At 37.4% G+C, this 24,489-nt stretch overlaps 1 protein-coding gene across 5 annotated transcripts in view; it reads left to right on the forward strand.

The window, feature by feature from the left end:
• CHL1 (cell adhesion molecule L1 like) overlaps positions 1 to 24,489 on the forward strand; it is a 296,469-nt gene that overhangs the window by 206,427 nt on the left and 65,553 nt on the right. For 4 of the 5 annotated variants that reach the window (XM_060766330.2, XM_067463473.1, XM_060766329.2 and 1 more), the window contains exons 6-10: positions 12,174 to 12,296; positions 15,783 to 15,953; positions 19,816 to 19,857; positions 21,961 to 22,078; positions 24,230 to 24,402. In XM_060766330.2, coding sequence (XP_060622313.2) covers positions 12,174 to 12,296; positions 15,783 to 15,953; positions 19,816 to 19,857; positions 21,961 to 22,078; positions 24,230 to 24,402 — 627 coding nt within the window. The remainder of the gene's footprint in view (positions 1 to 12,173; positions 12,297 to 15,782; positions 15,954 to 19,815; positions 19,858 to 21,960; positions 22,079 to 24,229; positions 24,403 to 24,489) is intronic. The other variant, XM_060766331.2, reaches the window with a different exon arrangement.

A 24,489-nucleotide genomic window follows, 5' to 3' on the forward strand; every position in this document is an offset into this window, starting at 1 on the left:
TCACTGTATGACTTTATGCCAATTTCTCTCTAGCATAATTCATGGGATTTATGTAAGAAAATAGAGAATAAACATGTGTACTGCTCTGAACTCACTGGAGTAAATGCCACATAGATATGTAAATAAGCAGCCTGCTCACATGGTTTTATCATAAACCAATCCTAGGTATCAAGGTTCAAGATGTCACCAGTGATATCACAAGCAAATTGAATGCCTTTGACCGGCAATGCCTTTGACAACCACACAGATGATTGGCAACATGAGGGCATCACCACCTCCTAGTACAAGCTTATTAGTCCTTTATCACTCATGGTTATACTCCATAATCCAATGAGCTTCTTCCCAATTTTTCTCCTTCAACATGTGGTTTTATCAGATAAAAACCTATTCTGTTTCTACAGGAAGATATGAGGGCATAAGAATAAAATGTTTGGAAATCAGTTTCAGAAAGTGACCAGCCATTTGCCATGGGAAGTCCTCAGGAAGATCTATGGGCCCTTCCAGAAGGGCCCATATCCCAGGACCTGTCTCAGTTTTACTTTAGGCATCCAAATGACACCTGAGGTAAAACTGAATTAATCCAGAGAAAACTGGCATTTCCCAGTTAGCTCCAGATTAATAAAACGCTTGGAAAGATCTGGACTTTAAAATAAAGTTTGGATATTTCCAGGTGTGAGCCCTTTGGGGATTGACTACCAGGACTGCTTGTGGAGTCCCCACAGCCATCCCAGTTATTCACGTTCCTGGAGCCTGAAGGAGCAGGATGGTGCCACACAGACCTCCCATTTCCCTCCAAAAAACTTATATCTCCTCCCCCCCCCCACACACACACCCCGAGACATCATTTTGCACATCAGAAGTACTCTGCAGAGGGGCTTGCACTGAGGCAGGGCCTCAGGTAAGTGTTTTGAAGGGAAAATGAGGGGCTAGTGGCCATTAAAACTCGTGGCCAGAACTACTTTTACTGCAGAATTCCACAAACTAAATATGAATTGTATTAAAATGTTTGCTTCATTCTTTATTTCTTTCCTTCCTTATTTTTTCTCTTGTTGTCAACTAACTGTAAGGCAGTGTGGTGGAAGACATATTTTAATATCTTGTCATGTCTGCCTATTTCTCATTTTATTTTATTCATCGTTCTTATTTCATACTATTGTTTTTAATAAATTACATCACTTCATTATTTAGAGTTATTGGTCATATTATGCATATCTTCCATTATCAATAAAGTATCCCTTCCTCATCATCACTGACAACAGTTAAAACTTCAAGGAAACAACCTGAAGAATTAGTTGTTTCCACATGTGTCAATTACAAATGGTTAGCATGTGACATGATGCAATCTTTGACCATTTGGGGGGTGAGAGTCTGATATCCTGCAGTTTCCATTCAACCTAGTATAAATAATAGTAACAATAATGATGCTTGACTTCATTATTGAGCAGATTCCCAGCACTATGAAGAAAGGGCAGATGGGAAGGGGAGAGGAAGCCACCAGCACTAAACAGAATATAAATGGGTAAGAGAGGAATTTTCTACAGGGACTAGCCAGTGCACTGAAACAGGTGCATTTTTGGGCCAGAGGCATTTTGATGGATTTCCCAGGATTTATACCCAGAAAAGTATGTATAAGATCCATTTTGAAGCTTGGGGTTTGTTCCAAAAACACTTTCTTTTCACATGCTTCCAGTACACACTGTTAGATTCCAAACACATTATGCTTTTGGTGGTGACAGGTAAAGCGATGCACCATTTGAGATTGTCTCCTTTCTCCAAAGCCACAGATTTGGCATTGAGTTGGAACCCAATACAATGGTACACTGCATGGAAACATTTGATAAGTAGTGCTGCAGAGGAGCTTAGAATAAATCAGTTTTGTTTGTGTGTAAACATATTCAAAGCTGTGGCTGTTAAGTGTGAGATCATGATAGCAGTGTTCCACTTGGCAGCATCCTGGCCATGGTTTTCAAGGAAGAAGCAAGGTGCTTGGCAACTTGCCACTTCCAATAAAAGTAAACAGAGAAAGAGGTCACACTAGGTAAAGCTTCTGAACTTGCATTGTGACAAGTGATCTACACTGTGACTATACATTCCAGCTTAACAGCAGTGAGATTCCAAAATAAAGCAATATTGCTGCTAATAGGGAGAACAAAAGGGTTGTTCATGTATCCTAATTATTCCAGCAACTCAATTAAAGTACAAATTTAAAAATCAAACAAACCATTACTATTATACCAATGTAAGTTAAAATAACCACTCATTGTACTGGGGATCAAAATCAAAACCACCACTGCTGCCACAAAAAAGAACTTTAAGCAGCTTTATGTCAACTACTGTGAATGTTTAATTCTCTTTTTTACAGTTATGGAAAATAAAAATTGAAACTTCAGTAATTATGCATTACCTGCATAATTGAAGCCAATTACAAAGGCAAAGGCACTAACTGCTGAGCTATTTAACTGAGAGAATCTATTTATTTTTATGATCAAGCTGTTCCTAGAGCCAAAAAAAGGAGAAACTACTCCTGGGCAGAATATCTAAACACGCCATTCCGTTGGCCATAAAGCAATACAGCCATTGAAAAACAAGCCCTGGAAACAGCAACAAAAAAAAGCCCACTATATTGTTCAGATATGTGGATGACACTTTCACCATTTAGAGCCATGGAGAAGAAGAACTAAATAGGTTCCTGGACCATCTTAACAGCATCCACCCAAACATCCAATTCAACATGAAAAAAGAAAATGAAGGAAGACTGCCTTTTCTAGATGTCCTAGTCATCTGTAAACCAGATCAACAATTGGGTCACACCATTTACAGACAACCCACACACATAGAGATAGATATCTACATAAAAACTCCAACCATCATCCAAGTCAAAAAAGAAGCACCATTAAAGCCTTGGCAGACCGTGCAAAAAGAATCTGTGAAGCCCACCTCCTCCAAGATGAACCGAACCACCTAAACTGGGCTTTACAGGCCAATGGATACTCCACCTCAGATATCAGAAGAGCTGCAAGACCGAGAACAAGCCACAAGAGTAAAGACAAATATCCACCCAGAGGAAAAGTGTTCTTGCCATACATCAAGGGAACCACTGACCGCATAGGGAAGCTGATGAGGAAACACAACATACAAACTATCTACAGACCCATCAAGAAAATCCAACAAATGCTACGTTTAGCAAAGGACAAGAGGGATCCTCTCACTTCTGCAGGAGTCTACCGTGTACCATGCAGCTGTGGACAAGTCTATATAGGGACCACCAAACGCAGCGCCCAAACATGAATCAAGGAACATGAAAGGCACTACAGACTACTTCAACCAGAGAAGTCAGCCATAGCAGAGCACTTGATGAACCAACCTGGACACAGCATATTATTTGAGAACACAGAAATGCTAGACCACTCTAACAACCACCATGTCAGACTACACAGAGAAGCCATTGAAATCCACAAGCATGTGGACAATTTCAACAGAAAGGAGGAGACCATGAAAATGAACAAAATCTGGCTACCAGTATGAAAAAACTCTAAAATTAGAACAGCACAACAACACAGAGGAAACAAACAAGGACATCACCTCTTAACAAAAGATTGCTCCAGGCACTGCCAAACAATCAAATGCTAATCAAGGTGGTCAGTTGAAACATTCACACCTAGCTCCAACAGACAATAGTCCTTTGTCCCACCCTGGTCATTCCACAGATATACAAACTTTTTTTCCTAGTTCCAACAGACCTCACTACCTCTGAGGATGCTTGCCATAGATGCAGGTGAAACGCAGGAGAAAATGCCTCTAGAACATGGCCATATAGCCCGAAAAAACCTACAACAACCCAAACTTCTTTCTTATATATCAGTTTGACCTAAGTAGACATTGTAGATGTGACCTCAGTGGAGAGATGAATCTACTTTTTGTTTGTATCTCAGTCTGAGGTTCAGCACCTGAAATAGGTCCTTTACATTTGGAGTAAGCTCTAAAATAGATGCACTGATATAAAAATTAGCAGTCATCACTGCATCTATGCTTTTGTGTTCATTGCACTGATTATCTTTATGGAATATCTACAAGTAGAATTTTGTGTGAATTGGCATGGTAATGGTTCACACTAGTTTACCTATTTTTCGGGAGTCTAACAGATGCAAATTAAGATGGCCACTTAGGTACCACGAGGGTGATTAGGATTCCAGAGGCAATAAAATGTATAATGTGGGGAAGAGAACATTTTTCATAACCCGCAATGTATACATAGGTTTTGGAACTCTCAAGGGAGCAAAAATTCAGGAAGGCCTTTTTCAACACTGTAATATGTGTATTGGACAGATTAGAAAAATGTAAGAACACAAATAATTTAACATTTAATATAATGAAGGTTGAGACTCATAATGGCTTCTTCATTATAATAATACTCCACAGAAAAGTACAATTGCTGTTATGGTCCTCGTTAACTCCAGTGCAAGCATCTTATCTTTTTATTCTGCTTATGGACTCACACATGTAATCAAAGAAGTAACTCAAGAAAAACAGCACTGAGTAAAACCTGTATCTTCATAATGGACTCTTAAGTAGTATACATATATGTAGTTCCCAAGTGGTCTTCTTCTGGGTTTTGATCAAAAACAGATATGCTCTATTTGTAAACGATCACTGCTATAATGAGGACAAAGTCAGATAACAGCTTCTAAACGCAGAACTAAGAGAATACACATCTGATGGTCATCTGGATTCTACTGAATTCTATAGTTGTATCCTTTAGCATATGTCAGAGCCACATCTTCTGGTTTTATGTATTTATTGCTGTCAATGTATGTGGCACTTAGAACACTTCCATAGTGTACTTTTGTGTAAACTTTGGTTGGATTCCATAAGATTTAATGGACATTTCCTACTGACTTGAGTACAGTGTATTGATGCATGTTATACCATACATATTTCACTAAAATAATGTTGATATGGGAAGTTTTCGCATAATTTACAGACACTGGGAATAGAGGCCATTTGAACTAGTGATTGACACATTGACTGTGTTGTGATTCAAATTTCAATTCAGGTGATTTCCAAAGTTCAACTATTTAAATTCAAATTAAGAAAAGAAATCAAATATTCAAATGTGATTGAACATGAGATTATGTATATCACCAAAGTGATGGTTCTCTGGACGTTGTCCATGTTTTGTTTACAAGCTGACTAGATCAATATGAAGCCACAAGAGAGGCAGCAGCTGTGAGAAATTAACTTGTAATAAATCTTGGTTTTAATTATGAACATAATTCATTTTTGATGCATGAGCCAGGGCTTAGAATTATGAAGATTCACAATATGGACTCAGCAATTACAAATTTGATTCCCATCATGACTTTTGACTCTGCTGATACGACATTGTTGAAGCACTGGCAAAGGAAGACAACTCAGTTTCTATTCAATACCATCAAAATAGCAACCTAATGCTGGAAGCATTTCTGTTTTAAATCACACTGGATTGAACAAGAAGAAGTGATGCAAAGTACCAGCAAAACAATTCACCTGGCAATCCAAAACATTATTTCCATGATCATTTCCATACCTCATTTTTCATTCCCCCCGCAATCAGTAAAAACGAAACTTTAGTATGACTCCTAAAAAAATATTTAGGGAAAATATGAGACAATCAGTAAAAATGTATTTCCATCTTCCTATAAAACTACATTTCCTATGTTTATAAAAAAAAACTAGTGCTTTATCTGGAAAATCATATTATATAAACTGATATTTTTCCATCACATAACTATCAACCTACCGTCAAGTGTAACCATAAGCCTAATCTACCAGATGGATTTAGCATTCTGCAGTGTGTCTCACAGTGTATTTTCCCTTTGAACACAGTAGCTTTTAGACTTTTGAAAATACATGAGCTTTTCTTATCTACCAGATGATGAGCCAGATTGGACCTCAGCAAGCCAATCTTTTGGAAGGTGACCTAAATTGTGCTATAGACTAATTTCTTGGCAATTTTCCAGGACAATCTGAATTCTAGCAGAGAATAAAATTTAGCCGTTCAGTAAACCAAGAATCCATTATATATTCAGTCACATATCCTCCATGTGATTGTCAAGGATGTTCTTGCATAATCACTTGATTGTTATCAGATCTTGTGCACTTATGGCTTAGTCTAGCAAGATGTGTCTGTGATTCTGCTATACATTCTCAGTTCAGTTAAGAAAAGGGTATGTTGATACCATTCTATTTTTTTGGGATGTTTGTTTCTTGTTTAGGGAGGAAAGGTGATATTCAGGCAGGATTTGAGGGTTGTAAGAATGTTTGACTTTTGAAAAGAGTGTTCTACAACTGATTGGAACAGCCTGGTTTATAATAAATGCACAATACTCGTAATGGAACAGGACATTTCTTTGCTTAACATTGAGTATAAGCTGGGGAGGAGGCGGAATCCCTACAAATCTCTGACACCTGTAGGGTCAACAGACTGGTAGATACATGTCTAATAGCCACTGCTCAGTTGACCTGTAAAATCTGTATCAAATCTTGAGAACTGTGCCAAGTCCCTTGTTCATTTCACTTCATTAAATCAGGAAGCCTCATTCAGTACGCAGAACCTTTTTGATTATGAGGCAATGATTTTTTTACCATCATCCTGTTGTGTCCTCTGTGGAACAAGTTTTCTTCTTTATCACTTAGGAAATAATAGAGATATTATTTCCTAAGTGAAAGAGCCATGCCATCCTTCTGGTTCCAGGCTTGCAGATCTCCTAAACTTGACATACAGGTGAGAATGGCCTGTAAGAGGTAACATGAGGCTAAACAGCAATATATAAAATTTACTCATCTTATTTCAAGGAGAATTGCAATTTTGCAATTTTTAAAAAAAATATATTTGTGTAATATCTGAAGTAGTCAAAGAAAGGTCTCTAATTCCAGTACGTTTCTGTCCCTTTGGTTGATTTTTTCCTTCCCATTGCCCTTTGTACATATTTTGGTACTACTATGCCAGGTTTTCATGCAATGTTTATATTACTTTTTGGAAATTATTTGTAAAAGAACATTCTGTCTCTTTGTTAGAACATGTCTACTAACATATTTGTGTTTCTTGTGATTGGAACTGCAATTTTTTGTGCACAAAAAGCTGAGCTACAAAAAAAGGGGAGGAAAACATTTTTCAAAGGTGGAACACCACCTGTTCATGACTTAGAACTTCAGTTTCTTCTCTTTCTATTTTGCTTTGTTGCTTAGATATTCCATCCTTTCATTGCAGTTTAATTACTGAGACTGCTGATTAAATTACAACAGTTATATAGCAATTCTAGCCTGCCCGACATGCAAAGAAGAAGCAGTGCCCTGAGACAATATTTGTTGCTTTAGAAACAAAAACCATTGGTGATTACAGAGCCAGTCCTGAAGGGAGGCATTCTATTTCTTCTGATCTCTAGAACAATGGTGGCAAACTTAAACTCTACTACACTGGTTTTTGTTTCACTGTTTTCTCTGTGAGCCTTAGTTAGAAATGTGGCAAGAAAAAGGACATCATTAAAAATTAAAATCTGTGTTCATAGTTTGATCTTGTGTGGCAAATGAAAATTGCACTGTAGTCATGTCCCTGTACTTTACTGATTTATTTATTTGGTGGCTGCTAGCCATGATGACTGTATGCCATCTCCGTTTTCAAAGGCAGTATGACTTGGAATAAATAAACAAGAGTTGCAGGGGACTATGACTAGGAGAGACCTACTGCAATGTAGCTTGTGGACTTTCCATCTGGTTGGCCATTCTGGGAACAGAGACAGGTCTTTGAACTGGTTGTACATATGCTTCTGATAATATCCATAAAATGTTTTAAAAGAAACATTGATAGAGATATTTAAGTACAACCATAATATCATATAGTACATTCTGACAGAATTTAAAAGAGTAGAAATTCAAATGGTTAGTCAAAGTCATTAGGAAAAAAATAAACAGATCCCTGGCAATTAAATGATCAAGAAGTAAGTTCAATTTTGTTAATGCATTCTGCAACTTGGTTTCTAATGTCATTCATCAGTTCCTATTAATATGATGTTCTTAGTTTCAGGACAACTATGTATGATTTTATATCTGTCAGGCAGGAATGGGAAACATTTGGCATTTCAGGTGTTTTGTTCTGTGGTTCCTATCAGCACCATCCAACATAGTGAATAAAGCTTAAAAGATCATGAGAGTTGCAGTCTAAAATCTCTGAAAGTTTGAAAATTCCCCATCCTTGTACTGAGTGCTCTAAGGTATTTTTTTTTTTAAAAAATGGCACTTCAAACTGGCCATGAAAACAGTTTGGAAACAAGTGCAGATAACAAAGCACTTGTGCAATAAGTTTAAATTACCCAATTCCACTCAACAAAGTAGCCCTTCTACTCTGATTCACTGAGATTTCTGGACCAGTTTCAGAGGAAGCTCAACTTACTGTACATCAGAGAAATCCAACAAGAAGTTGTCAATAACTGGATGTAAAACACTTTTTTCTGTTGCCAGATTGGAGATTCTGGAAACAGAATGAAGGCACTGTGTACTTTTTCAAAGGCAGCTGGCTCCTTTTCAAAGAGGGCTGCTTCAGTACTTCTATTGCCCAAGGCATGTGATAGTTTGGTAAATAATGATTGAAATTCCCCATAATGGCCTTAAAGACATGCCTATACAATTTTTACATAACTGTCCTAAGTATATTCATGCCCCAGAATGGCATTAAAGTGTGCCAATACATTTTGTTTTATAACTGTCTTAGGTAAATATATCTGTCAAATATTTATTCATGCCAACTGTCCTAGATATATTTGCCAGAAAAAATGGGGTGTAGTTTAAGTGATGTTGTTTGCATGATGGAAATATGGTTAGTACATAAGAACATATCTATAAATGGGCATCCTCAGTACAGAGTCTCCTACAGGCATTCCTACCATATGATCTTCTCATTGATTTATTAGCCTTCTGCAGCATTCTTCAAAGACAGCCTTGCCTGGTTTTTTATCCAGCTTCCTTTCAGGAAAAGCCTTCATAGAATCCTAGAGTTGGAAAAGACCACTAGGGCCGTTCAGTCTAACTCCCTGCCATGCAGAAGAACACAATCAAAGTACCCCTGACAGATGGCCATCCAGCTCTGCTTAAAAGCCTACAGAGAAGGAGAGTCAACCACACTCCCAAACAGCAAATCCCACTGTCAAACAGCTCTTTATATCAGGAAGTTCTTCCTAAAGTTCTGGTGGAATTTCTTTCCCCTAAATTTGAATCCATTGCTCTGTGTCCTATCTTCATAGCAGCAGAAAATTAGCTTGTTCCTTCCTCTATGTGGCATCCTTTCAGACACCTCTTCTCCAAGCTCATATTTTCCTTAATTTGTACAGTAAGGCAATTCAATAAATGGGTTGTTATGGGTTTTTCGGGTTATATGGCCATGTTCTAGAAGCAGTCTCTCCTGTTGTTTTGCCTGCATCTGTGGCAAGCATCCTCAGATGTTGTGAGGATTTAATATCCTTGTCAGCTTAAATTTATTTTATTTTGTATTTATAATTAATTCCTTCTTCTTTATGTAGACCACCCTGGGAATTTTATTTAAGGATTGCATGAAATAATTAAAATAGGATGCAACCACAAGAGGGATGCAATTTTTTGCTTGTTTCATTTTTGTGGCAAGCAATAATGGTAATGGGCTTTAAAGTTTTGTGTCCAGGGACTAAGAACATCTCCCCACATGATAATCCTTGCTGAAGTTGTCTCTGTGAGAGGGTCACACTCTCAGACATGTTTAGGTGTTACTTTAGCTGGGAATACCATGTTGAGAGTAACTTTTTTTAAAAAAATGTGCATACACTGTGGATCATGATTGTTCTGTGCATGTTTGATGGCTTTTCAGACTTCAAGTTTCATTTGAAAAAAATGTTTACATAAAAATATGGTTTTTCCTCCCTTGCAGTAAATTTTGAGCAAATTTACACTGGTTTCTGAAAAGGATTTTGTGTTTGTGTTTGTATGTGTGTGTGTGTTTGCAAACCTTAATGTTTTTGTGCACAGTTGTTTTAACAAAATGTCTTGAAATTCAAAAATGCAGCACATAGCCATTTTCTCAATGGAAATTTGTAATCACTGTATCTTTACAAATCAGTTATATATTAGGACAGGCATCCTCAAACTGTGGCCGTCCAGCTGTTTGGGCCTCCAGCTCCCAGAATTCCTGACCATTGAACAAGCTGGCTAGTGATTCTGTCTTTAGTGCATACCCCCTCCCCTTCTGTATGAAGGCTCTTTTCGACCCCATTCCGGAAGAGTTTCTCTCCCACAAATAATCTGCTCCATTGTTGTCTCACCCCATGTTTTTAGCCGTGTTTTTAGTCTTAGTATTTTATTCTGTATGTAATTTATCATGCTGTTGTTTGTGTTTTGATTTTATTTATTTTATTTATTACATGTTGGGCTTGGTCTCATGTAAGCCACCCCGAGTCCCCATTGTGGAGATGGTGGTGGGGTACAAATAAAGTTTATTTTTTATTATTATTCTGGGAGTTGGAAGCCAAAGCAACTGAAGGGGCACAGACTGAGAATGCCTGCATTAGAGAAATTATTTTTCCTTGCAACATGGCACATCCAAAAAGTCACTTCATTAAAAAAAACAATTAAAACAATTAATTGAGACATATCCATTAAAATCAAAATCCAAAAACCAGTCCAGGTCAATTCATTTCCATAAGTTGTGTGATCTTCTTCCACTTGCTGCTCACTGATCAAATGCTTGGTTCCATAACCAGGTCTTGATTTTCCTTCTAAAAGATAAGACGGAGGTGGCCAATCTGATATCTCTAGGGAGGGTGTTCCATAGATGGAAGGGGGGGGCACTGCTGAGAAGGCCCTGTCTCTCGTCCCCATCAACAGTGTTTGTGATAGTGGTGGGATCGAGAGCAGGGCCTCTCCTAAAGATCTTAAACTTCATGATGGTTCATGGCAGGAGATACATTCAGACAGGTAGTCTGGGCCAGAACCATTTAGGGCATTAAAGGTTAAAACCAGCACTTTGAATTGTGCTCGGAAGCTGATCGGTAGCCAGTGGAGTTGGCGTAACAAAGGAGTTGTATGTTCCCTGTACGTTGCTCCAGTGAGCAACCTGGCTGAAGTTGAAGCAGTCTTCCAGGCAGTTTTCAAAGGCAGACCCATGTAGAGTGTGTTGCAGTAGTCTATTTGGAATGTAACAAGAGCATGGACCACCGTGGCCAAGTCAGACTTCTCAAGGAACAATCAAAAGTTGTATTGCCCACTTGCCTGACATGATAAAGATAACAGGATAATTACAGTCCTGAGAAAGAAATATTATTGATCTCAGTGGCATAAAATTATGTCCTATAGTTCAAGCATACTAATTCATCAATGTATTATTTTTAAAAAGACTATAGATAGATTACATGAATGAATAGGACACCAGTAATATAGCATTATAGAGAGAACTGTGATATTGTTTGAAACGTAATACTGTAAAGTTTGTACCTTCAAAGTTGATATTCATTATACAGATGTTTAGACACAAAGCCTTCATCTCATGTATGGAGGGGGATAGTAGGGCTCTGGTGTTTTCTCTACCAACCTTGCTCTTTTTTGTTGAAAATGTTAAAAAAAAAAAAAAGAGGGTCCAGCACATTAGAAAGTAAGGCCCCTTAAAGGCCACTTCTACACTGCCATATAAAATCGAGATTATCTGCTCTGAACTAGATTACAGTATATGGTAGTGTAGACTCATATAATCAAGTTCAAAGCAGAGAATGCAGATTCTCTGCTTTGATAATCTGGATTATTTGGCAGTGTAGGAGGGGCCTAAATTATATACACAAGAACTACATCATAAGGGTCTCAGGGAGATAAAATGGGATTATGTGATGTAGGAACACCTAGTGAGGGAAGAGAGGATATATAAAGGACATACTAATTAACCTCAAATTAAATGGCATTCTTAGAATCATTTCTAAAATTGCCCCTGGAAAATTATTCAAATTTAGAACTTCTACTTGCATTATTCTCCTCCAGGAATATTGTTACTTTGCTTTAAGAATAATAAGAGCAGACAGACACCCATGGGAAATCAAGACTGTCACAATTAATACAGAGCATGCGAGAGAGTTAGTCATAGATGCAACCTAGCAAAATCTCATGGCAATTCAATTCTATTATCACAGGTATTCCTAAATTTCCCAAAGAGAAGATTGGCCCTATAGATGTAGAACATGGTGATGCAATGGTCTTGCGCTGTAATCCTCCCAAAGGAATTCCACCGTTACGTATTTATTGGATGAATATTGGTGAGTATTTTCATGTTACTCTATGCAGCATTTTAAATAAATCTCTCTTTTAAAGATTTCCTATAACCTGAACTTAATTGAAATCATATATGTTCAGAAAAAAATTCTGAGTGTAACAAAGTTCACAAGTGAACACTTTTTAAAAAAACAAATAATGAATTATGAAAAATTGAAAAAAAGTCTTAGGTCAGTGTATAAGTAAATGCAGTTTTTAAACGTCCAGTCCATCTCAGCATAAGACAATAAAATATGATAAGTTAGAGTTCAAGTTATTTTTTTAAAATGTGCGAGAAACAGATGAGACCTTGAACTAAAATGTGGATGAGGAGAGGGAAACATGAGAAGAATACAGTTTCGGGTTTCGGGTGCTCTCGGCGGGAGAGGAAGAGCGGGATTGTTACCTCCCAGCAGGAGAGGAAGAGAAGAGAGAACAAAGAGATCTGAGGAGAAGAACTGAGGAGAAGACAAGGGGGGAAACACAAAGGAGGGAACAGATGGTCAATGCACCCCTACCTCTTCTTCACTGCTGCTTTGGACTGCCGCAAGGCCTGAAGCGAGGAAGCAGCTGCGGCGCTCCGCTGATCTCCTTCACACACACCCCCGCCCATCGGTTCCCGCCAGCTTGCCTCCGAGCCCCTTCCTCCCTCTCTCCTCCCCAGTACCAAATTTCCAGCTTCCAGCTCCCTAGCCGCGTCCTCCTTCCCCGATGCCCGAAAGGAGACTGAGAAAACAGGAGAGGATAGAGGAACGCGCAGAAAAATCTCGTGAGAAAAAGCGAGACTTGGAAATATCACGGGAAGAGAATAGGAAAAAAAATTAAGGTGAATAGAGAAGGGAGAAGAGACTGCAATAGTGACAGTGACAGCTATAAGTTATATACAAACGGACGAACTGCTAAACAACAAGCGGAAGAAAGTTTATTAACAAGAGGAAGAAGTGGGAGAGGAAGAGGGGAAGTGAGACACGAGGGAGGAAAATAAAGAAATAAAGAAAGGAACCCAGAGTATCCAGAAAAAACCCAGAGCAACCAGAAAGACAATAAGAAAGAAGAACAAGGAAGGCACTAACACAATAAAAAGAGATGTCTGCCCAAAAAAAAAAAACTAGAAAAGGACAAAGAGAAAGACAAAAAAGCAACCAGCAAGAAAGACGCCCCAACAGAAGAACCAAGCATCAAAGATGTGTTGGCAGAAATAACTAAATTATACCTAGTGGTACAGAATATGCAAATTAATCAAGATACACAGAATGCAGCATTGAAAGAAGAACTAAAAGAGATGAAGAAAGATCTAAAAGAAGAATTACACTTAGCTTTTAAGAGAGAGATGAACGAAACGAGAGAAGGCATAACCAGATTGAAACAAGAAAATAAAGACCTTAAAAGGGAGAACGGGAATATCAAAGAGCAACAACTAGACCTGAGAAAGAAATTAAAAACAATGGAGGGAACAATCTCATCATTAAAACTCCATCAAGAAACACAGGAAATTAGAGAAAAAGAATACCAACTTAGATTTCGCAACATACAAGAAGATGAAAATGAAAACATCAGAGAGATAATTGTGGAACTAATGTTGATTACATGCAAGAACACCACATACATGGCAGAGAAGAATATTCGGGTCCTTAGGATTAATTCCAACTATGTGAAAAAGACGAAGGTTCCACGCGACATCCTGGTTTTCTTTACAAGGAAAGCTAGAAGAGATGAGGTCCTCAGGGAAAATGCAAAATCCCCTGTAATGTATAAGGGAAACAGAATCGTTATCCTCAAAGAAATACCAATAACAATACTAGAAAGACAAAGAAAATACCATTTCTTAACAGACAAATTGAAAAGAAGGAATGTCCAATTTAGATGGGAGAAAACAGAGGGAGTGATGGTCATGTGGAACAACACAAAACATTGGTTAACAACGGAGGATAAGGCCAAAACTTTCTGGGAGAAAATACTACAAAAAGAAACCCAAGACGACCTAGTGAAAGGGGCTGGAGAAGACCCAAAATCACCAATGACAGAGGGAGGAATCAGCAAAAATGAGAGCAGCGAGGAGATCTCACCAACGGGAACAGACCAGATTAAAAAGAAAAGAAAAAGACCGAGGAAGAAGTCTCCAAAACACCTCACCCTCACCACGGATCCAGAGAAGAGCAACTACAAGACAGCAAATAAGGTAATAAAAAATAGCTTTAATGGAACAAAGAATTAAAATAATATCTCAGAATGTAAATGGACTGAACTCCCCGAGTAAAAGGAAAGGAGTATGGCACCAGTTAAAAAAAGAAAGATGTGAGATAATTTGTCTACAAGAGACACATATTATACAAAAACATGTCATACACCTAGAACAAAATAGTCTAGGAAATTTATTCCAAGCATCCAGCTCAGAAAAGAAAAGAGGTCTTGCAACATGTGTAAATGGAAAACTAACTTCCAAATTAGCCTTTAAAGATGGGGAAGGGAGAATATTAGGGGTAATGGTAGAAATGAAGGGATGAAACACCTTAATCTGTAACATATATGCTCCAAATGGAGGAAAAACCAAATTCTGCCAAAAATTAAGAAATTTTATACTGGAAACAGAATATGATGAGCTGATGATATTAGGAGACTTTAACGGGGTACTAGATAAAGGTAAGGACAAATTGGGGAAAAGGGGGGCAAAGATCTCCCCGCTCATCAGGAGTACTTCCGAAAGCATGTCTCCAAATATTAGAGGAAAATTATGGGGATCATATGTTATGTTTGGGTCAGCAGCAAGGATCAAACTCAGACTAAGGTTTATACTCCTTATTTCATACTAACATATAGTAAAATAAAGATTGTTTCAGCTACTGTTTTCTACGATGAGGGATAAATGAGACATTGTATTGAGAAGGTCTACTTGTTTATAGAAGCTGAACATTTCAGTGAAGGCCAAGGAAATTATAACAATAATGAGATTCTTTAAAAATTTCTGGAAAATCTATTTTCCCTGTTCTGGGCACATTGTTATAGTTCTTATTCAGTATGACAGATCCTATCTTCTGGGGGAGTGGTAGGGGGATAAAGTACACTGTGGCTATCAAAACAGCAAATTAAAAACGGAATTTCATTATAGGATACAGATTAAAAGTGTAGATTCTGTGTGACAGCAACAGAGGGGATTTTGACAATGTTTATAATACAAGCCTAGTCTGAACCATTCTCTAAGAATGTACAATTAAACTGACATACTCGTCATTGCAAATGTTCCATTATCTCTTCAGAATATTTATATAGTCCAGGTATCTAAGGATATATTTTCTTTTGAATGCTTGTAGGGGGAGGAGGAGGAACCTCCTTTTATTGTTTTGTAAAAATGGTTGAATATGTCATCGATTGTCTTAGACCTTAAGACTCTTTATAACATCAAAGAGTCATTTCCTTACATGGGAGCAAGCTGTTGTCGGATTGGGAAGAGATCATTACCATATTGTCATTACATTATTATTTTTCCTTTCTAGCTTTGCAACACATCCCACAAGATGAAAGGGTCTCCATGAGCCTTAAGGGGGATCTTTTCTTTGCAAATGTGGATGAGAATGACAGCCGGAGTGATTATTGCTGCTTTGCCTCATTTCCAAGACTAAGGACTATTGTACAGAAAATGCCAATGACTCTGACAGTTACACGCTGTAAGTCTGGGAATCCCATCATCCCCTTTACCCCTTTATTCTTCTGTACCTTCCCCAACCTAATGCCTATCCCTAAGCCACCAGCTCTTCTGGAAGTCTTTCATGTATTTCTATATAATGTTCTTTCTTTTCTTGGAGAAATATATGCCAATATATTTATTCCTGCACCATTATCTATACTTTGAGAACTGGGACCAGATCTGCAGCTGTTGGCCCTCCAGAACAGTTGTATAGTTTGTGTTGATAAAAACCTAATCATAATGCATGTTGGAAATCAACCTCTTTTCAAAAACCATCAGTTGGATAATTTCCCTTTAGCACAAAAAAAGGAAGTTCTTGGTCTGCTAAATCACTTTACTTCATAAGAGACATTTATTGCAGTGTATGTCAGCAATAATCATTCACAGTCCCCAGTAGTGGATAGAAAAAGGGTAATTTTGTTCTCAAAAAATATCCCTAAATCAAAATCATTAATGTGAAATCAGAATATAGGAAGTTTTTTGGGGGTGATGTAATTGCACAAGCAAGACTCTATTGGTGTTTTTCTATGCTTCCTGCCAGTGCAATGCTGTGGCAAAACATGTACTGAAACCTTTTAACATGTTGAAGAACTGAATGTTTATTTGGAGCAGGTATCTAGAAAAAACATATGCAGTAGAAAAATAAAATGTGCAGTACATAGTAGGGGTTTGCGAATCTGGCAGTTAGGGCTTTAATCAGGAACAAGGTTATTTTTTCAGACAAATAGATGAGGAAAAGAAAAATAAGTATAAGAAATACAAACAACTGTTACCTTTCACTCTTTATAACTTTATATTAATAGTATATTAATGGTACCAACTATCTGGCTGATCCATCTGTGATTTAGAGCTCTTCACATGACCCTTGCAAGCTGTGCAGTTGCGCCGGTAATCGCTGACAAAAAGAAAGGTGTGCGGGGCGGCTTCTGTTGCCCCGCATGCCCTCCCTCCTCCGCTCATCACATGGAGAGGACAGGAGAGGGTGCTTTGGAACCCTTTCCCTCTCCCCTCAGATGGCAGAAAGGGTGTTGCTTTGCTGCCCTTTCCTCCATCACACATGGAAAAGGGGAGGAAAGTGTGGGTAGCTTCGCCTGAGCTACCCAAACTACATTTCCCTCCCGGTAGTCATGGAGGAAGCACAAAAAGGAGCTTTGAAGGAAAGTGGGCAGGACCTACCATGCATCATGTGATGGTGAGGAGAGGAGGAGGATTAATAAATTTTCAAACAACCCTTGCCTAGATACTGGAAATTCAGCTCAGCCCTTTGGAAGCTGCAAACCATCTCATATTTTATTGCCTTTTAAAGCATAACTTATAAGATTTTATTATGTGGTTAAATAAGTTAATTTGTTATATTTATCTGTGTTTATTTTTGTTATGTTTTGGTTTGTCTTATATAGTTTTAGGTTGTCTTATTGTATTTGATTTATTTAATACTTGCTTGCTTTGGCATTGAATGTTTGCCAGTCTGTTACATTGTTGGAAACCACCCAGAGTCCCGGATTCTTCTGGGTCTTTCTACTGTACACCATGGCTTTATGGATTGCCAGAATCTAGGAAAATTCCGTAATTTTGTAAGCAGATTTTGTAACAACTTGTATAATTACATAGACATAAATGGTGATTCAGTCCACAGTGTCATCATATCTTAGGGACAGTGCCACTGAATGTTTTGGTGAGGCTGCATTTGTCTGTTTCTATAATGTGCTACATGCCCATGTAAAATAACACACAGTGCTGGACAGATTGGTGACAAGTGCCTCCTGTGTACTCCTGTGCATCAGAAAGAAAATCTCATCTGTCCAGGGGGAACAACTTATCTGAAGCATTGATTATTTCTTGCTTCTAAACCTCACTTCTCTTTTGCTACTGAAATTGGAAAAGTTAATACAGTTCCCAGTCATACTGGAGTACAATAATGCCTCACTTTTGTGTTGCAGTGTATTGTTTGTCATTGGTGTTATTCTCCCCTTTATGTAAGAGGCCTTAGGAAATTGCTTCTATTTTTAATCCTAAAAAGAACTCTTATAATTTCACAGCTATGAGTAAAAGGCTGATAGGTAACACTTAACCATGACAGAGGAAAACTTTCCATTCTGTCTGTAAATTGCACTTGTTCTATTTTTCGGTGGGTATGTGTGTGTGTGTTTGAGGGAATCAGTTACAGTGTTCTAGTTATCTTAGGGCTGGTGAAGGGTCTTGGAGGAATGCACACAGTTAAGGGCACATGAGATGGGATGGGCAAAGAACCAATGTGTGACAATTTATACCAGTGTGAACATTTTCTCCATAAGGAGAAACAACAGAGCTTACCTCTATGCATATCTATTCAAAGTATAGCAACTTTTCTACCTCAGAAGCACAGCTCAATTTTGTGCTCTTCTATCCAATCAGCAGTTTGAAATAACAGTTGAGCCAGCTAGAAGTTTTCCATGAGCCACAACCAGGCTGTGGAAAGAAGTATAGTATAAAGGTACATTTACCATTTCAGTCTTTTTTTTTCTCAGATCCATTGAGATTCAGAAAAACACAAATAACACAAATCACTGAAGATAATATGGTAAACAAATATGGGCTGTGTTTTCATTGAAAGTATGCCTTGCAAAAAAAATATGGAAAAATAATTGAAGTAAATTATCCAAACTGGAATGTGGAGAGTTTTTAATTATTAGTGGAGTCTTAACTAGTTTTTTGGGGGAAAACATATCTGTTCTTTTCGATTTTGTTTTAAAATTGTCTTTGTTAAAAATACTCAATATTCCTTCACCTGTAATCTAAGACACTTTTACTAAAAAGGAAACTTGATTGAACTCATAAGGAACTCACTAAGAAGACATGACTATGGTTGTATTGGTAGATATTTTGCTTAAGCTATCAAAATGTTTCTTTAGGCAAAATTTGGTGGGCTAAAACAACATTTGGTAGTTTAACTAAAATGAAGCCAAACTAACCTAATTAATAATATGTCATGTGACTTTAAAATGTCATAAACTGGTAATGTTATTATAGTGAATTCAAAACTATAACCACAAAGTAAAAGGAAAGCAAGGTATGAAGACATTTAGTGTCAGCTTAAATGATGACTCTCACTGAAAAATCACAGAAAAGCAGTATAAACTGTCCGAGTTCTCTACACAAAACAACTAATCACAAATGCAATGATTGCCTAACACAATGTTACTTTCATGCAAGTCTTCAAAAACCATAATGTCTCTGTGGCTGTATCTATATGTAGTTTGGTATTCTGGTCAGTATATCTCCTAGAAATTGTGGACAAGTATAAGAATAATGGGGAAATGCCTGAATTAACTGAAGGAGGAATTCTATCTGCAGTGGTCAATTTCTGAATCATCAACCGTATACCTCAGGTTCACTTAACATTTCTGAATTTGTGTTTACTTTATGTGCACATCAGTTCATTATCACTATGCATGCTGACATTACATGAAGGATGGGCAACTTATGGCATATAGGCTGTATCTTCGGATGACATTGATCATTGGAAGTTGCCCACCCCTGCATCACATGTTTATGCTAATAATGATGCTGCAATTTGTTTTGAGGCAATAATTGGACCATAATTTGGAAAACACAAAATGGCTTGTTTCATTTGATTTTACCCAAATGGCATTTTTCCTTAGGGATTTCATAAATCATTGGAAGGGAAAGCAAAACTGAGGATGACAGACATGATTTGGTACACAAGAGACAGAAATTACAATCTATAAATGGCTTTGCAGTCTGATATGAAATCCTTATGCAGTTTGATTCTTTCCATCAAGTCTTTAAAAATTCACCATCATTCATATTTCCATTTGGTGTCAATTTTTTGTTTATTTCAGCAAAATATACTAATGATTCCAGTTCCTCTAGTGCTTCTAAGGGTAAGTTACCATTATTTAGCAATTGAGTCCACCATGTCTATAATGTGGGTTTCAACAAAAATGTTTCTGTACTGTTGAAATAAGAATTACCATTAATATCACATTTTGAGAAGGTTATTTCTCTTAGCACACACAGTCCTGCAAGTAATAATAATAATAATAATAATAATAATAATAATAACAACACTTTATTTGTACCCCACCACCATCTCCCCAAGGGACTCGGTGTGGCTTACATGAGGCCGAGCCCAAATACAACAATACAGGCAGTAAACAACAATACAAGCAATTAAAAATAAAAAAAAACATAGACAATACAAATATACAACCTTATCAATAAGACAACACACAATTAAAAACAAGTTATTTTGTCACCACCAAAAATACTTCACAAAAGCCTCCCAAATGGGTCTTGAACCATGTCTAATCTCATTATGCTTAGTAGTTTTTTGAGACACTCTCCATCATCAAGGATGAAAAAGATTTGAAGATCTTTATGACATCCCAATCTTCCATTCCAAAAAGTAGCAGGAAAACAACAATTTGCTCCCTATTCCTATTCACCTGGGAGGTCAAAGAAAGTGGAAAGTTTACTGGAGGTTAGTTGACCTCACCAAAAGGACCCAAGTGCTGTGTGTTGTTCATTTATTCCCTTACCACGACACTATGATGGCTGTAACCCTTTTAGACCTCTTGCATTTAGCATGCTTAGATTTGGAAGGTGAGGAAAGGCCCTCCCCTCTTATTCTATATTCCAACTGCCAGTGCTGTATCCTTGGGGGGGGGGGGGGAGGAACAAGCAGTTATAACTCCATCATGTCTGTGCCAAGCAGCTGATGAAATATGCTTCCTCCATCCCAACTACCAATGCCCTGGTATTAGAGTGTAGACAATATCTGCTGGACTTAGTACTCTCCCCTTCTGCCTTTTCCTCTTCCTTGTGTTCATCTACACTATAAAATAAATGCAGTTTGTCACTATATTAACTGCTATGACTCAATGTTTTGTAACCATGGGAGTTTGGTAGAAAAGGTCTGTAGCCTTTTCTGCCAAAAAGGCTGGTGGACCTAGTGCCTCACCTAAGTATATATCCCAAGATTCCATAGCCATAGCAATTACTGTAGCGTGAAACTGCATTAATTCTGCAATACAAATGCACCCCATGTGTGTTGTGTTTTATTTACATTGTAAGCCAAGGAGCATGAAACTATCAAAGTTTGGCCAAAGGGAGGGATATAAATAATCTAAATAAATAAATGGTTCCACTTTTTAGAACAATTATTTCTATTGTACCACACACAGAGCTTCTTCAACCTCATAAACCTCCCTTGTGTCCAAAGATATTTTCACCCTCTGAAAAAAGAGCTATGACTTTTTGTTTGCCATAGTGGCTGCTGGCTTCTATTTTTGTGAGCCAGAATCTCCTGGGGGATTTAGTGTAAAGAAAACAGTAAAGGTTATGTCCATGATGCTGAGCTTTCTTCTCCAAATAGGTTCAATCCTTTGTTGAGTTTCATTAATTTTCGGTTTATAATGCGAAACTATGCATGATCAGAACCAATCACTTCTTCCTTTTAGAAACCTTGGAATATTTTATTCCCAAAACAGCTATGTAATTTTGTCTTGCTCCCCAACTCCACCACTATCCAACTGGAGAAACTGGCTACACATAGGCAAAGTAATATGGCAGGGAATATTGCTTGCTACCTCTACCTCCCACTTCACTTTGTTTTCCTTGAACAGTTGTTTTCTTGTGGCGTTCCCTAAATCTAGTCCACAGAAAAATAGATATATTATTACTTTCACTGATATTTATCTAGATTTGTAAAACTGGTGACAGTTGAAGATAAACTTGTGCCATGTTAGACATCTTGTGTGCCTTACAGGACTTGAACATGACTGATATTCACTGAATCCCAGAATGCAGATCAAAATTCTACATTCTTTTAATCATTCTTTGAATGCTTGGATATGGATATTCCTGATGCATAATTGAAAATATGGAAGAAATATGTTGGATGTTTTTATAGATTATTCCAGATCACATAAAAACGTCAAGCACTTGTTTCAAGACCTTTGAAATTATATTTCTCCTCCTTGCAGCAAATTTATTCAAGGAAAGGAAACCAAGACTAGTTATTCCTGAAACTTCTGACCACCAGTCAAAAGTGACTGTCATGAAAGGAACTGATCTGCTTTTGGAATGCATTGCTGAAGGACTGTGAGTATAACTGTTGTATAACTTACATTACAAATCTGTCTAGGGAAGGATAAGCTGAGGTGGAAATTGCCAAACAATGTTTGCATACATGTATTTATTTCCCCAATTTTATCCTATTCAATAGGATAAAATCCCTATCACTTAATTCTGATGAAACAACCTGCTTCAAGTGGGGACATTAAGAGGAGTATAGGTGGGCAGATGAAAGCAAACATTGATAACTGAATAGTACATCAATTTTTCAAACCTGAAGTGCATATTTTATGGTGTTCCAGCTTTTTTTGGACACAAAGTGCTATCCTCTCTCATCATTAACTGTGTTTCTGAAATCTGATGAATATTTCAGTCTGATAAATTCTCAAAGGTAACAAGTTGTCTTCCTCAGTTTTACAAAAGGGATGCATTTGATTTCCATTTTGGACCCTAAATTGCTGTGGATTGCATTATGCTTTTCAAGATCTCACAGTCTTGTTGAATAAGGAAACTAAAATGAATAAAATTAAAAACTTACGATGAAGAAAATTTCCAAGTAAATGATCAAGCAGCTACAGTTTTATCATTGCAAACTTCTTACAGATGAAGAGCTGTGGTTTACCTGGCTGTTGATCTCCAAACAATAGTAATTCAATTCTGCTAAATGTATTATTGAAGGCTTTCACAACCAGGATAACTGGAGTGTTGTGTGGTTTCCAGGCTGTATGGCTGTGTTCTAGCACCATTTTCTCCTGACATTTTACCTGCATCTGTGGCTGGCAGCTTCAGACAATCCTCTGACTATGCTAGCCACAGATGCAGATTAAACATCAAGAGAAAATGCTGTTAGAACACAGCCATGCAGCCTAGAAAACACACAACACTCCAATTCTGCTCAATTTGTTTCCAAGCAATTACAAAATTAAACCTATAATCTTTCCCAACAGTGTGTTTATTAGTCTGACTGAAATCAATGAACTCATGTGTAACTGTAATGAGACATGCAGGCCAAGAGTGTGGTAGCCACCATTTTAAGTATAATGAATATGAAAATTGGAAGACTGTTGCTAATTTGTGTATGTAGGCAGTAGATGGTAATTGGCTTCATTGTTGGAAATGTTTGCATTTTAGTTCAGTAAACAATTTTATTTCTTTTTTATTCTTATTTTAGTTTGCAAGTCATATTTTTGTACAGTTTCTTCCCTAACTGATAAACTGAGATTTCTATTGCTTTGAGGGTGTTGATAGAGTTATTGCCAAAACAGCAAACAAAAAAAACAAACAAAACAAAAACATTTGTTATCCATTTTGAAGTATGTATGTAATTTATCACACTTATCTTCGGCTGTACAAAACTTACATATTTGCTTTAGGAGCCAAAGGAGGCTTGTCTAGAGCTGAAGTTTCAGAAAATGTCTGAAGCTAATGTTTCCTGATGAAAATAGATTCCGCTTAAACAAAAACATTGTGGTTTGGAATAACAATGATGTTTAAATCAATTAAAAAATTAAATAAATATACATAACCTGGAGCTGAAAGTAACCTGGGTCTTGGCACATTGCCATCCCAACAGATGGACACAAGAGTAAACAGACTTGACTCTGGCCTATGTGTACCATGTACAGTGTTGGCATCAGGAAAGCCAGCTGGGAATGTTAAGTTAGCAGCCTGCCCTGAACTTCTGTTTCTCTTGTTATGAGAGTGCCCCATTAATTCTGCAAAACACAGAGTCTCTTTTATATTCAGTTGCCTAGAGAATTGGCTCTGGCTGGGCAGACACAGAATTGATTAGTGTCATCACAGTGAAATCTTTACCCCATTTATGACTGTGAAAGGCATTATGGTATGGGCTGAAGCAAGCATCTGTACCTCTGTGCATGCCACAGTTTTTCAGTGGCATTCCAACTCATTTCTTAATCTGTTTGTGATAATAAAATAACCTTTACTCATTGCTGAGTCCTTTAATAAAGTGGCAGCACATATTTCAAAAATGTAATGTTCCCATCTGTGGCTGTGTACATATAGAAAAGTGATTTATTGGTGTCAAGTATATAATAAAACAAAGATAAATGCATATACACTGAGATGCATAAATGTATGGATGTTTAACAAAATAAAAGATAGGAATAATATGTTTTAACGTAAATCTTTTATCTCCTCTTTTTTGCTTCACCATAGTCCAACACCACATCTAAACTGGGCAAGACGCTCAGTTCACAGAGGAAGCATTGAGAATTATGGGAAGCTACTGAAGATAGAACAAGTCACTGACAAAGATGAAGGGTCATATGAGTGCATTGCAAGGAATGCTTTAGGAGAAGCAAGACATGTGTTCGAAGTTGATGTTGAAGGTACTGTGGTCACATTGAAGATTTTTTGTATTTGATGTAAACATACAAACATGTTGTTATGTGCTTTCAAGTCATCTCTGATTTATG

Source organism: Anolis sagrei, chromosome 2, assembly GCF_037176765.1.
Source record: "Anolis sagrei isolate rAnoSag1 chromosome 2, rAnoSag1.mat, whole genome shotgun sequence".
NCBI lineage: Eukaryota > Metazoa > Chordata > Lepidosauria > Squamata > Dactyloidae > Anolis > Anolis sagrei.